At 53.1% G+C, this 15,296-nt stretch overlaps 1 protein-coding gene across 1 annotated transcript; it reads right to left on the bottom strand.

The window, feature by feature from the left end:
* Window positions 1–13,763, bottom strand: LOC311189732 (two pore channel protein 2-like; the record flags this gene model as incomplete). Its single annotated transcript, XM_084261456.1, has 19 exons — window positions 1–391; window positions 930–1,048; window positions 1,174–1,287; window positions 1,646–1,736; window positions 1,921–2,149; window positions 2,678–2,747; window positions 3,028–3,115; window positions 3,398–3,462; window positions 3,902–4,087; window positions 5,583–5,727; window positions 6,344–6,545; window positions 7,525–7,651; window positions 8,516–8,617; window positions 8,786–8,904; window positions 9,987–10,103; window positions 10,359–10,487; window positions 11,578–11,692; window positions 13,433–13,515; window positions 13,743–13,763. The coding sequence occupies 19 exons, from the start codon at window positions 13,761–13,763 to the stop codon at window positions 246–248; spliced, it is 2,268 nt and encodes a 755-aa protein (XP_084117582.1). The 3' UTR covers window positions 1–245.
* Window positions 13,764–15,296: the final 1,533 nt, after the last annotated feature.

The following is a 15,296-nucleotide window of genomic DNA, read 5'->3' as shown; positions in this document are numbered from 1 at the left end:
TTTAATGCTGCTTACGGCGTCCGGGCGATACGCACAAGGAGCAGGGGTGCCGCGGCTACCGAACGCCGCGCCGTTACGCGACCGTGCCCGCCGGGGAGGAGTGCCCGCCTCCGCGCTCACACGGAACCGCTTCCAGGCTCAGCCGGCCCCTGCCCTGGGGAAGCCGGCCCCAGGCAGCGAGGGGCCGCGCTGGGGAGCCGGGCAGCCGCTCATCAGCTCCCCCGCGCCTGCCTGGGATGGCCCCGTTAAGCTGCACACTCCGAGGTCAGGCTGCCGGGGGCAGCGGCGGCAGGCGACAAGTTGAAGATCTCTTCCAGTGAAGGGCCTTCGTCCTCCAGGGGTATCTCTGCCTCAAACATCCGCTGGAGCAGAGCATCAACCGTCCTGTACCCTGCAAGGCAGCCCAAAAGAGTAAAGTTAGCATCCATCCCTGTTCCTGCTACCTTAACGCAGCTCTTACTCAAAGGCTGGTCCCGGTTTTACACTAACCATGCCGCAGATGATGTTGCCTGGTGTTTTACTGGGGAACCAACCCAGGTACATCAGAAAGCCAGTTGAAAAAGTAAGTGTTGAGGCAGAGGAGAGGAGAGTCGAGTCACCCCGTGATCCGAGGAAGAACGGTGCAGACAGGAAGGACAGCAGCAGCAAACCCTGCTTCCTGGCCACCCCAAGGCAGGGGCTTCAGGGGCTGGCTGCCGAAGGGAAGTATGTGCAAGGGAGCAGGTGGGAGAGCAGGAAAGGAGCTGCTGCAGAAGTAAAGAGAAATGGCAAACATGAGGGTGTCCACAGTTCTCTCAAAGTATCCATCTGCTTTTACAGCCCAGAGGAAGCAGAAGCAGTTGGGAGCTTCCCCAGACACATATGTCTGATCAGGGACAGTTCAGAGCTTCAGGTTCTGAAGAAGAGGCACATCATGGGGCCACACTTACGTTTAGAGGCGATTTTGAACATCAGCCCTTTTGCTTGTGGCTTTGTTCCACCTTCTCCCTCGAGGTCGTGCTCTGCACTCTCCATGTTCTCAAGGAGCTGTTCATCCTGAAGCTCATCCCTGCACAAGAGAGCCAGAAGTTACTCTGGGGTGTGGTCCAACATCTTACCCACAGCCCCCATCAGCTGTGCCACACCAGTCCCATCCAGCACAGCCCTTTTGGGGAAGGTGGGGTGTATCCTTACTCTTGAACTCCCATTCCCAGCTCCTGGATTTTCTGTTCAATGGCTGTTTCTACTTCACTCTTCTCCAGGGAGTACTCCACAAAGAAAGCTTCCAAGATGAATGACACAAAGATACTGGAAGAAGCGAGCAGAATTACATCACAGTGTTTCTTTAGTGGTAACCCCCCCCGCCCCCCCGCCCCTCCCTGCTTTTGGGCATCAACTCCTGTCTCAGTATTCCCAGGTTCATTCCCCAGCACTCCTTCCCTTGATGGGGAGCTCCACATCAGAGCAGTGCTCAGTGGAGCTAGAGACAGATGCAGCAGGTTCCTCTGACTCATGACCCATCCGTCTCCAAGAGTGATGCTGGTGACCCCAGAACCATGAGCAGCACTATGGCAGCTGCTGGTGACTCCAGGAGCACCAGCAGCACCCTGGCAGCAGGCAGAGCCCCCTTCCCTCCAAAAGAGGGCAGAACAAGCCCCAGACTTACTTGACAATGATTATCACCATCACAATGTGGAAAGCAATGAAGTAGAGCTTGGCAGGCTGAACTGTCACATTGGCAAACCCATTGGCAAAGAGTACAGCGGGCATTAAGGACAAGAGCACTCAGGGAGCAGAGCACCTTGCTACACCAGGTGCATGGCAGTGACCTTCTGAAAAAAGCCCCCCAGGGACGTTTCTCTGCCCAGCATGGTGAGCATGGGTGGTGGGACACAAGGGAAGAGCACGGATCACCAAGCCCTAGCTTGGCCCTTCCACCACAAAGGATATCGTGCCACTGGTTGACTACTGTGAGCTCCATCAAGACGATGAAGGAGGACACAAAGTTGTTGAAGTTGTTCTTGCAGTACTTCGCACGGGCAAACAGAGTATCCTTCAGAGCTGGGTTTCCACATTCCAGGGCATGAGGAGCATTGGAGTTTGCAGGGAAGAACTGGATTTTCCCCTGGAACAGCTCCATGCCAATGATAGCAAAGACACAGTACACAACCTGGGAAGAGAAACCCCTTTTCCAGTGAACAGCAAGCTCCATGGTGAGTTTAGAGTTCCAGCAGGCTCTCCAGTTTTCACAGGCACAGCAAGCTGCTGGAGTCTAAGAGATCCAAGCTGCTCAGGGGCAGCTACCAGGTAGGAATAAGAAGCCAAGAACTACACAGGTCAAATACATGGAGGTGAAATATCCCTCAGATCAGGAGACTTTTTTTACTAAGTTATTTGAGAAACAGGTTTCTCACTCAGCTTCTTGTCCAAATCAGATTGATGCCTTCGAGCATGAAGCCTAGACTGCACAGAACATCCTCACCACCCCATGGAGCAAGATACGACCTGGGAACTAGCAGGGACACAACCCCTCTGCACATATTTCCATGTGCAGCAACCACAGATCAAAGAGATACAGTTTCTAAGGCAAGCTATCCAAGATCTATATTTGTCCTCTTGAAAACAGCATAGGTGTGAGACTTAAGACCCATTCCTGTAGCAGTGGAGTGCTCTGAGCCAAGAGAACAGGATTTCTTACCAGAGTGAGTCCTCCAAATGTCAGCATTGTCGGTACGATGTTGATCAGTGTGTTCATGATGACCCGGAACCTACAGCAAACGATTCATGAGAACACCTTGCTTGTTGTCATACCCCACACAGCACACACTCCCCACATGCCCTTATTTATAAGCAATTCTCCAGAGTGGCTGCAGCACCTGGGCTCATCCTGGGCATGCTGGCACAAGGCCTTGGCATGCTTTGCTGAGCAGCCATGGTCAGTCCAAAGCAGCTGTGTGAAGCAACTCAAGGCACAGTCTGGCCCAGCCTCTGGTACAGCTTTGCCCCCCAAAAACACCCTCCACATCCTTATCCCAGTCTCTTCATTACCTTTGAATGCTGTCAACAATCCTTATTAGCCTGAGGACCCGTAAGATGAAGACAATGTCCAGGACCTGCTGGCTGTTGTACTTTGTGGCTAAGAAAGGAAAAAAGGATTATCTTCCTTTGAAAAATAAGCAGGTAAGTGTGGAGATAGAGAACGTTCTTATGCACGTTACAATTATGTCCTGATAAATGCTGTTTATAAACAACAGACAGGTATAAAAAAAAAAAAAAAAGAGGCTGGGTTAGTTCTTCAAAACCCTGTGGGGGATTCATTGTCTTTTCAGAAAGCCTCCCGAGCCCAAGGTGATGACAAAAGCTGACTCAAGACCACCGAGTTTCGCAGATGCATGCAGACTGCTCAAGCTGCACTTACTCGACTTCAGGGTGGCATTGAGCACTGTTGCAGTCAGGGCAGCAAAGATGATGAGGGTATCAAACCTGGCACGAGGGAAGGCAGTGCCGTTAGATCTGTGGGCAACAAGCTGGGGTGCTTAAGAGCTGCTGCACTACACAAACGGAGACTCCTCCTCCTCATGTCTGTGCCAGACAGCCCTGCATCACCCCAAGCTATTTGTGGGGTGGGAAAAATGGGAAAGCTTTGTTTGGCCAAATGCTTTCCCCTGCCCAGTTGCTATCTTCACACATGGCAGGGCCGCTTCTGACAGAGATGGAGTGGGGCAGAGGACAGTAGTCTGTCAGAGCCAGGTTGGGCCAGGAAAGAGCATGACATCCTGATGCATACAGTCATCTTAAGTACACCCCAGCACATGAGTTAGGGTCAGGCAGCTCATCTCTGAGACCTTCAGTTCAAGGAGCTGAACACAAAGATCTCCTCCCACTTCCCACCACCTTTAACACAAGCGTTCCTCCCACTCACCAGTTCCAGAACTGGTTTCTGCCAAAGAACGCCCTGGGCTCGTACGTGTACACTTTGAGGAGTATCTCAAGTACGTACAAGGCGAGGAAGACCCACTCTGCATAAGAGATATAGGGGGTTTCCTCATCCAGAGCAATGAAGATGGCATTTATCAGAATGATCACATCATAAGTCCAGACAAATCCCCTGTAAGAAGAGAAAGAGAGAGAGGAATCAGTTCACCACTCCCAAGGCAGGGAGTTAGAGTTACTTCAGCAGGTCCTCACCTCCTCTCTCAGACACTGCCATCTCAGTAAGCTACCTTTACCCATCAATCCTCCCCAAAACCAAGAGTTTTGGGATGTTACCAAGCACCTAACTTTGCCCTGAAGTCCCACACAGAGCAGAGCACAAGCCTTCAAGGTACATGACTGCCGATGCTCTCAGTGTTACACAAACCCCTAGAGCCAGGCTGCTTGGCTTGTTGGAATCAGTTGCAGTCATTCTCAAGCAGGAAAACTGGATGAGTAGAACTGAAGAGGATACAGAATTGGGAGGGGTGGCTGCTACACCAGACCGGTGCGCTGCAGTCAGAGGGACTGGACAGGCTGGGAATGGGGACAGAGGAAATGAAGTCCTGCTTCTAAGGAGGAATAAGCTCAGGCACCAGTGCAGGCTAGGGGTTAACCACCTGAAGAACAGCTCTGCAGAGGATCTGGGGTCATCTTGGTGGGCAAGCTGACCCAAGGCAGCAACAATGCTGGCAAAGGCAGCCAACAGCATCCCAGGCTTCATCAGGAGTGTTGTTAGCACTCCAGGGAAGCAGTTTCTCCCCCCTTCCCCATCTCCTCGGTACTGGAGAGACCACTTTTGGAGTGGCGTGTCCACAACTGGGCTCCCCAGTACAAGAGACATGAACATACTGGGTGAGTGTAGCGAAGGGTCACAGAAACAACTAAAGGGTAGGATTGTCTGACACATGAGGAGAGTGCTTGGACTGTGCAGCCTGGAGGAGAGAAGGGCCAAGACATCTCACACATATGTATAAATACCTGAGGGGCAGGCACACAGAAGCTGGAGCCAGGCTCTTCTCAGTGGTGTCCAGGGAAAGCACAAGAGGCAAGAGGCACAAATTGAAACGCTGGATTTTCCATTTAAACAAATAAGGTTTTTCTTTAGGCCGAGGGTGGTCACACACCAGGACAGGTTGCCAAGAGGTTACAGTCTCCATCCTTGGAGATACTCAAAACCCAACTAGACATAGCCCTGAGCAGCCTACTCCAGCTCACTCTGCCCTGAGGGCATCATCTCTACATGTCCCTTCCAGTCTCAGGGATTTTCCAATTCAGGGAAGACTCAGATGTAGAACAGCATGTGTAACTCTCATCTGGTCCTTCAATGCAGACCTCGGAGCACTCCTTGCTTTTGGTAAGGGCTACTTACGCTCAGCACCTAGAGAAGATCTGAACAAGCAGGACTGGAAGAAGTAGGGAGTCACCAAGTCTAGTTTCTCCACACCACCAGAGGTAGGCTAAGAGCAGAGCTGGTTCCACAGAACACTTTGAAAAACAGAACCCCTGATGTTTATCCTAAACACAGCTTGCACATTCCAGCACAACAGCCAGATGAGTCTGTTTGCAACACTCCTGCTCCACAGCCCTTCAAATGCCAAGGGCTGGTTGCTCTGCCAGCAGCAGCTTACCTGTGCCTCACCATGCTGCGCAGGAACTGGCTCACTGCCGACCTGTAAACACGGGGCATCCACTGCCCCAGCGGGTGGCTGCGGATCTTCAGGGTAACCACCTGGATGTTGAGGAGATCTGCCAGCTGCACAAAGGACTTCTTGTCTGCAGGAGGGGAGAGCACAACGCCTCAGTCTGCTGTCACTAAAAAGGGACAACATCTGGCAGAGACAAACCAGCCTATGACAATCTGGACTCAATTATCTATTCACTGCAGCAGGCAACGCATGTGCCTGAAGTGGCACCCACCACTGGACAGGCTGGACCCAGCTCCTTTGCCCTGTCTCCAGGAGATTAGCTGTAGTTGTAGGCCAACAGCCAACACAGACCTTTAACAGTCAGGGTGTGCCTGGTGTAGTGCGAGGAGACTGAGATGACACTACCCCTGATATGCTGTCTGCAGCAGGAGCAGAGCAAACAGCTCCAGAGGAACGTGTGGGAAGCCACATTTCTTGGAGGAATCTGATAACAAGGGAGCCTTCCTGTGTCCTCTGAGAATGGGAGGTCCCTTTCCACATGATGAGCTTGGCCTGATGTCAAACAGCCACAGAGTTGCCCACAAGACACAGGCTACAGCATAGGCAGAAGGAACCTTTCAGGAGCTAAGCGGTCTGGAGTCCCTCTGGGTCCACTGCAGACCACAGGTCCCAGTGCCAGAACCCTTGAAGCATTGGGCTCCTGACCCCGGGCTCCTCCCTGATCGCTTAGGCCTGCTGCTCACCTATGAAACCCTTCTGCTCGTCATCAGAGATGCGCAGCAGCAGCTCTCGGTGGGAGTTGGTGATCTCAGGAGCCACGAGCTTGACAAGCTGCTTCCACTGGGCTTCTCTAACTACAAACTGTCCTCCTTCCTCTTCCTTCAGGAGGTTGAAGGCCTCTATCATCTTGCGCCGCTTCATGTAAGCAAGCTTACGGATCTCATTCTGGAGAGAACACAGGGATTCAGACAGCTTCAGCCACCCTTCCCTCTCCTAAAGAAACCCAACCCAAACCAAGTACTAAACCTTACTTTCACAGTACAGAGATGCAGAGGAACATGTGTGGGGTGATATTACAGTATTGCACAGCCAGTGGGAGCGATGAGCAATGCTATTTAACAGGCCACCATGGGCCCTCCACACAGTGCTCTGGAAGGACCACTGGACTGTTGGTTGCTGGGAGATATGTTAAAAAAAGGAAGACAAAAGGATAGCAGCTAACAGGAAGGAGGTGGGGGGGGGGGGTGAGGGGAGGGGGATATCTTTCAAAGATCACGGGATCTGCATGTCCACAGAAGCCAAGAGGATGTGTCCACACATGCTTCCTATCTGTAAGTGAATACTGCTGAGATCAGGGGTGGAGATCCTCTTCTGCACACGATTACAAGCAGGCTGAAGAACCCTCTACCCTTGGGAGACTGCAGCCTCCAGGAAGACCTAGCAGGCTGCTTACTGAGAAAGAGCAATCCCCTCATGGGAACACCCAGCTATTTCCAGCTCTCACCCTTTGGTCTCTAGGGTTCCAATTCACTCAGCCCTCCCTCTGCACTCCCTGTGCTTTAAGTGTGTGTGCAGTGACAGGGAAAAGTGTGCTGCCACCTGAAAAGTCTCCTCCAGAGAGACAGGGCTTTAGCACCAGCACTAACAGTGGTAATGTAGAGACATGTGCCTCCTATCTGACGCAGCTTCCTGGGACCATGACAGTGTAGTATCATTTTGGTAAGTGCTAAAAGAAGGATTTCCAACAATCCCCATAATACAAGAGGTGTGCCTGTGCCTGTTACTCCTCAGGAAAGGCAGCAGCTGTACCCCTTCTCTGCATTTTCTCCAAGTGGAAGCATTACAAGGGAAAGGCAGGTGCTTCCTTACAAGCTCATACAGAGCAGCAGGGTCACTGATCACAGGTCACCCCTCCAAATATTACCTTCAGCTGTTTCTTGTAGTTGTTGTACACAACAGCCAGGAAGAGAGACATGAAGATGTAAGTGTTGACAATGACAAAAGTAATGAAGAACAGCGCGTACCATGAGCTGAAGTCAAATGCTGGCATCCTAGAGAAGGGCAGAGAGAGGTTGCTACTTGCTAGGCAGGCAGACAAGGGAAATTAAAGAAACCACAAGAACACAATCTTACAGCTGGATTTCCAAGTACTCTTTTAGATAGGTTTTAACCAAAGGGGGGTGGTGTGCATTTGTCCCCTCAGTTTAAGCCTCCATCAGCCACCGGGTTGTTTGGAAAGCAGTATTTAATGCATCGCTTCATAGAATCATAGAATGGTCTGGGTTGGAAGGGACCCCAAGGATCACAGATCTCCAACCCCCTGCCACAGGCAGGGCCACCAACCTCCAGGCCTGGAGCTACACAAGGTTGCCCAGGGCCCCATCCAACATGGCCTTGAACACCTCCAGGGACGGGGCATCCACCACCTCTCCGGGCAGCCTGTTCCAGCCCCTCACCACTCTCTCTGAAAAGAGCTTCCCCCTAATATCTCACCTAACCCTTCCTTCCTTTAGCTTCACTCCATCCCCCTTGTCCTGCCAGTCTCTGCCCTTTAACAAGCAGATTCTCCTCCTGTTCCTCTACTCCCTTCATGGACAGGAAGGCTGCAATGAGGTCCCCCCACAGCCTTCTCTTCTCCAGGATGAAGAAGCCCAGCTCCCTCAGCCTCTCTCCATAGGGGAAGTGATATGATACCCTTCTCCAAGTCTTTCCAACCTCAGATTCTGGCTCAGAGCCACTTCTAAACCAGATGTCTGACAGTGCATGAAATGCCCACAGGCTGGAGAAGTAAGAGCCCTGCTGCAGCTCTGGAACACCTTGTGATGCAAAACAGGGTATTTCTGGCTCTAGCCAGAGATCCTGCTGCTTGGAGCAGGACTCCAGCAACAGAGACACCACAAGCTTAGCATACGTACATGACATCCGGGCTGTTTGCCGTCGTCACCAGCACGTAGAGGTTAAACACAATTTCCAGGTAGTTTCTGAAATATGGCAAGCCTTCTGCTGTTTGGAGATTTCTAGGAGAAGGAGCATCTGAAGTTAAGTACAAAGATCACACACCCCACCACAGGAACAGCATGTATCAGCAACGCTTGTATTCACTAGTGATTGTTTGGATTCCCTCCTGCCTGGAAACATCCCACACATTTTTCCCACCCAGCTCTGAGAAAAAGAAGAATTCACACCTCTCTCCAAACAGCTTCAAGGCCATGAGGGAGAACATGAGAAGGCTAAACAGGAAGAGCAAGAAGACATAGGTGATCTCTGGCAGTGTGTTGCGGATGCTGCGGAAAGCTCTCCGAATCTGCCAAGGAGAAGGGAAGCATTTAGAGGCAAGGTGGTACCTGTTTTCCCCCTCACCATCTCATCTGGAACAAAGACAGACTGACAAGCAAAGCAGGATACAGGCAGGAGAGATTCTCTCCCAGATGCACCACTCTTCTGCTAAAACCTGTGCAAGAGCACCATGCTTTTCCTCCTTATTCCCTAGAGGGGATGAAAGGAGAAGCCTTATGTACACACCTTCACGAACTCAGCGAGCCAAGGTTTGGAAGGCCCTGTGGATGCTCTTGTTGTAAGGGACTAGTCAGAGATGGAAGCCCTTCACTCCAGGCTACAAAACATGCTCTGAGCCCAAGTGTTCAACTGCTCCTTCCCCAGGGCCCACACAGTGCAGTAGTTTATTATTTGTAAGTCAGGACCAGAACAGGCTTGCACAGCAGGGCAAAGATCTCCCTGTGACAAGAGGAATCAGAGTCCAAATCACCCACCCAAACTAAGTTCAGTTTCTGAGAATGGGGTGACACTGGTGCTTGTTTGCCCAGGAGACTCACAGCAATAAGTAACCCGGGCCCCTGACCCAGGGAGCAGCAGTTCTCACCTGTGGTTCTGCTCACATTCACACCTCCTGAGGACAGGCTCTAACTGCTTGGAAACAGGGCCTGCTCCTCCTTGCAGGCCTGGCTGAGCCCAGCCCATGGGCTGACCTTGCAAGAAGCATTTTTCCTTCTCCATGCACTCTTAGACTTAGTTAAGTGTCATCTTCCTTAAAATCATCACAGCACCACATCTCACAAGAAGCTCTAGGTCTGGCCCCAAGCATGCTCTGAGCTCTCAGCAGCAATGACACAGCCCAGAGGTACAGAGAGAAGCCTTTCAGTTCCTCACACAGCATCCCAGCGGCACCAGTGGGCACACCCCCTTTTATCCACCCCAACTTACTGCTTCAGGCCACCTCTGAGAGAAACCTTCACACACTGAAACCCAAGTTCTGCCATTTCTGTACAAAAACCCTTTCTACTAAATCCCCTGGTCTCAGAAAGCAGCAGGCTGTCCAAAAAACAGGACCCCACACCAGCAGTACAGCCCACCAGGCCTCTTCCTTACCTGGCGACTCTCTGCAAAGTTGATCAGGAAGATGGGCCTCACAATTCTTGACCATCGAATGCTCTTCACGCTGTATATTCTGAGCACCCCATATATAGCCAAGTCTGTTAGGGATAGCTGCAGGAAAAAGGAGAAGTCCCAGAAGCAGCATTGGAAATGTGTCTAGACCACAAAGGCAGCAGGTTTAGCTGATACAGGATAGGTGAGCACACAACAGGTTGGGGAGAACAAGCCCCACTGTTGCTTGATTCAGCCACGGCTCTTCTAGAGCCCTTGTACATCAGGCCTACACTACTGGGAAATCAACAGGAGGAAAAAGCTGCCTCCACGTTGGCTGCATCAGCCCTGGAGGCTCCCCTGGACCTAACTCACCAGGATTGCAACCATGATGCAGATGTTCTTGGTATCCTTCCAAAAGACATTGCGAGGGGTGACTTGTGCAAAATGTGTCAGTCGGCCAAAGAACACCAGAAGGCACACCACCTCTGCCAAGGAAGTCACCTGCAGAGAGAGGAGTATTGTATCTGAGCCACAGGAAACATAGGACCTGGGAGAGGAACAGGACTGCTATCCAAATAAGCACCAAACCAGATGCACACCTGTGCAAGGTACAAGGTAACCATGGGGACAAGAAAGGAGAAGGAGATGGAGAGGAATCTAAGAGGCAGGGTTGTACCATGTTCACAGAAGGAGACTGCATGCAAGCCTTCTCCTGCCTGGGTCGCCCTCCAAAGCGATTGTTTCTCATGCTGTGCATAGTTAGTGTTTATTGGACAGTTACATGACAGGAGACACAGCAACTGCAGACCACATTAATAAACAGCACTGAGGAAAGGCAGGAGCAGTCAGTGAAGTGGAAGGAAACTGCAGAAATGTGGTACAGATGTTTCAACTAATTAATTTAGGTAGCTCAGGGAGCTCTACTCCTAACCGTATGGGGAGATTTACTACTTGAAAATAAATTGTAGGCATCAGTGACCTGCCTGAGTCAGGGCAGCCAAGAGCAGGGCTAGCCCTCTGCACACTGATAAGGATGCTTGGGCTGGGGTACTGGCAAAGGAGAACACAGCTGGACTCAGTATAAAGTTTTCTTCTGGTGGGTTCTGGCTGCTGGTTGTTTTACAGGCACACATATCCGGCACTGCGCAATAGTCTCAGGCCTCCTTTTGCACCTCTGTATTTGTTCAGGATTCAGGAGTACATCCCTCTCAAACACACTGGGGCAGAACAAATAAAGGCCTCAGAAAAATCAGTCCCAAGGGGAACACTCCACTTCTGCTTTGAGAGAAGAGGACTGTGCTTGCCACAGAGAAGGCTGGAATGGTTCTCAGAGATGCAGAGAAGCAGCATCACTTTCCACAGTCACATCGGCCAGTGCTGATGCTCACAATGGCCATAGGAACTAAACAGGGTTTATGGAAGCCATTTCTTCTGGCTTCTGTTTCAGTAGACAAAGAGGATCAAAAGAAAGATCAGCAGCACTTATCTCTGGACATCTCCACAGCTTCTTTCAAGCAAGAAGCCCCTGCTTGCTCTACCAAGCAGCACAACAGGAACTGCACTGCTGATTCCACACGGCCTGGGAACTCACCAAGAAGGGGAGAGGATACACAGCAGGCTCTTCAAACACTGCAAGGGACAGGTTGAGAAAGATGAAGAAGTAGGTGGCTGTTCGCATGATCCAGTGGTTATAGAGGTAATAGAGCCTGCAGAAAGAAGGCACAGCACCATAATTAAAGGTTGCATTGCACACACCCATGGTCTCACCAAGTACATCTTGGAAGAGCAGCATGTGCTGTCCCTAACAGTCACAGAGGAAGAAGGGTAGCAGTAGTGTAATTTTAGCTGGTTAGGGATTTGGTAACTTGTTTCCTGCCCCTGCCTTATAGACCCAAAGCTGATGGACACTATACTCCCTTTTGGGGAGCAAAAAGCCCAGGCTGATGCACCACAGGAGTTCTTCAGTGCCAGTTAAAACTGCAACATACAGATGTTGTACAGCTGCTTCCTTTTTGTAATTACCTTGCTCCTTAACTTGAGTTCAAGCTTCTGCCAGTAAAGGTATCCACATGACTTGCAAACTACATCTCGTGAGTTACCTAACATCCCTTCTTTGGGGGTTAAAAACCAAGGAGATAAGAAAAGCCACCACATACAAGCTTGGAGTTGCATAGTAAGTGTTTTTCCTACACAGCTCAGTGTTCTGTCCCCTGCAGCAGCAAACCCCCAGTAAACACCAGCAATGACCATGAACACATCCAGCTCTAAGCCTCCCACGGGAGGTTTCACAGGGCAGCGTGCCACAGTGGCTCCCTCGGGAGACGCAGGCTACATCAACAGGCCATAATGTTTCTCCACCAATAAAAGCTAAGAGAAGCTGCCAGCATCTCCAAACAGACATCTCACCTCCCCACTAACCACCTGCACACAGGCTGCATAGAGGACAGGTGGGTATACACGATGTTATGCCCCTAATAACACCATCCAGACACAACCACGTAAAGCCAGATCACTTCTACTGTTCATGCCAAGCACACTCAGGCAGGGCAAGCTATGTGCACACAGGCTGATTTTCCAGAGCAGAGAGAGATATTGCAGCTACACTGCAGCATACACCTGCTCAGAGCCTCGGTAACAAACACATGTAACCACGCTGGTGTCTCTAAGATGCCCAGGAAGCCTCACTGGCTAAGAGGTAAGGACTATATAGAAGGAAGGAGTGTTGTGGGGAGTGCTACAGGAGCCATTGATGCTCACACGCTGCCCTGCTGGCATGGCAGTCTTTGCATCACCTTTCCCTTCCAAATTAGCTACACTTACCACCAACTAAGGAAGCTTTTGATTACTCCCACCCCTGCAGCTCCTGCCCTTTAAGTACACCTGAGCACCCCATCAGCTGAAGGTCAGTTGGGTGGTGGGCTGGTGTCACACACTGCCAGGCTAGCTAGCAATGGCTGTGACCACCTGGCACAGGACTGCTCTCCCACACAGGCCAACTGTGCAGACCCCTGCTAGTGAAACCCTGCTGCTTACACCCAGCCCAGCCACGCTCCAACACCCTCTTCCCCACAGTGAGGGCTGATGACGCTTCCCATGCTCTTCATCCCCACAGAGTGCTACAGCTTCAGGCAGGAAAGAGTTAAATTTGTTTTTTTCCTCTAGAAAAAAGCCCACAAACCCTATTCTTGTACCCTTTCCCATCCTCAACATACAGATGCACCCAACAGACACATTTCAGCCTAAACCCAGTTCTTTGTATCCCACCCACCCAACTTCCCAGCGCTCAGCTAGGGAACCTGAACTCCTGAGCATTTGTTGTTCTTCAGATGTGGTTGTAGTTGGCTCTCCCCATCCCAGTTTAAGCACCTCACAGCACTGCGAGACCAGCACAGAGCCTTGCTCCAGCACATCAGTGTGGGTGTTTGCAGGGATGCAGACCTCCTTACCTGACTGCCTCCGGAGAGGTCTTGAAAGGAATGTTCCTGTTGTACTGCGCATCGGAGACAAACGCTGCAGCCAGCAAGAGATCCTGCGGGAAGGGGAACAACACAGCCGGTCAGCGGAGCTCGAAATAAATCACAGCAGGGAGACAGAGCAGGTCCCTTTCCCCTCGGGGCACGATGTGGAAGCGAGAAGCGGGATGAGGCAGCTTGGCACACCCGCGTCCCTCGCCTGCTGGAGAGGAGCCAGCACCGACCCGGCTCAGCCCGGGACATGCCGTGGGACCCCCCAGCCTCCCCGGTGGGGTTCCGCTACCTGCGAAGCCGCCTCGGCCATGGCGCGGACAGACGCTGCGCCTCCCCGTCCCCGCCGCCTTTAACGGGCCCGCCCCCGCCCCGGCGGAAGCGGGAGGCGGCGCTGAGTCCGAGCGGAGCCGCAGCGGGGATGGGGTTGGAGGACCTGGGCTCTCGGGCCGTGCGCTGGGCGCTGCTGGCGGCCTTCGCGGCCGGGGTGGTGGTGGGCTGGCAGGCCGGCCGTGCCCGCCGCCGGTTCCTCCGCTGGCGCCAGCGCCGGCTCCTGAACCGCCTCGCCGCCGCTCAGGAGCAGCTGGAGGCGTCCTGAGCCGGACAGACCCCTCGGTGAGTCCCCGCGGCCGCCGTGCAGGGAGCCGGGCTCCCCTCCCCGCCCTGGGAGCGGGTCTGGGAGGTCAGCGTGACGCTCCGGTTGTCTCCTCCAGCAGTCTCGACGCGACAGGCGCTGCGTGAGCGGACACGGATCCACCCCGCATCGCTGCCGGAGCCCAGCCGGTGGAAAGAGACAGTGAAAACCGCCTTGAAGCGCTGCTGGGAAAGGACAGCATCCGTGGAGTACCAGGGCCTGTCTTCTGCCCGAACTGCCTCGGCCTGACCTCCCGAAATGCCCAGGAGTGACAGCACAAGGATGTTTCTGTATTTTGATGGTTCATCTCCGTTTGTCCTGCCTGAAGCGTGCTACTGAGGCTGCAGCTCTGCCCTCACCAGGAAGCGCTGCCGGTCCATTAAAAACCATGACACGATCTCCCTGGATGTGTTTATTTCTCCGCAAACATGTCCTAAGGGCGCTCCTAACGAGAGAGGGGAACCTCGTCATGAAATCACGTGCGTGAAAATAACCCCCTGGGGATCAACAAGTGGTGAAACTGCTGCGTGGGTCGGGAGGGATGAACGAGCAGGTTAAACGAAGGGTGCTTGTGCTTTGAAGCCTGAAATTCTTCTCGTGCCTTGGGCAAGGGGTTGTGGAGGCGGCTGGAGTGTGTTCCTTCCCTTCCCATTGCTAGTGAGTTTGGGTCTGTGGGTCTGGGAGAAAGGACTGCTCCTGCTCTGCGCCTGGGGAGGAAGCGCACGCTGTGCAGGCTGCTGCTTTCCGACTGTATTTCTGAATTTTGAGAGTTTTAAAAGGTCTTGGGGGGAACCACCCAGCTGCCCCGCTCCCCGAGAGGGGGAAAGGCCGGCTCCTGGCGGAGAAGGGGCTTCCTGGTCAAGCCAAGGGGTCAGGCAACTGCCAGGGCGTGCAGCGTGTCCCAGCCGCGTTCACCACGGCTGTTCGCTGAGGCGCGGCTCGAACCGCGTCTGCTCGGTGCGGGCCGTGCCGCCCTCACCGGTGACGCGCCGGTTCGTTCTCGCCGAGCGCCCGGTGCTGGTTCTGTCCCCCCGAGCGGCAGCAGCAGGGGTGGCCGGGGCACCCACCGCGGCCTGGCCTGCACGCGGGGCCGTTTGGGGCTGAGAAGCGACTAGCGGCAAGCGCGAGGCGTGCGCCCGGGCCCGGCGGGTGCCCCCGGCAGCGGGGCCAGCCCCCACCGTGCCCAGCCCGGGCCCGGCGATCCCCGGTGGG

Source organism: Gallinula chloropus, assembly GCF_964237585.1.
Source record: "Gallinula chloropus genome assembly, chromosome: 3".
NCBI lineage: Eukaryota > Metazoa > Chordata > Aves > Gruiformes > Rallidae > Gallinula > Gallinula chloropus.
This window is presented reverse-complemented; position numbering and strand designations above follow the sequence as displayed.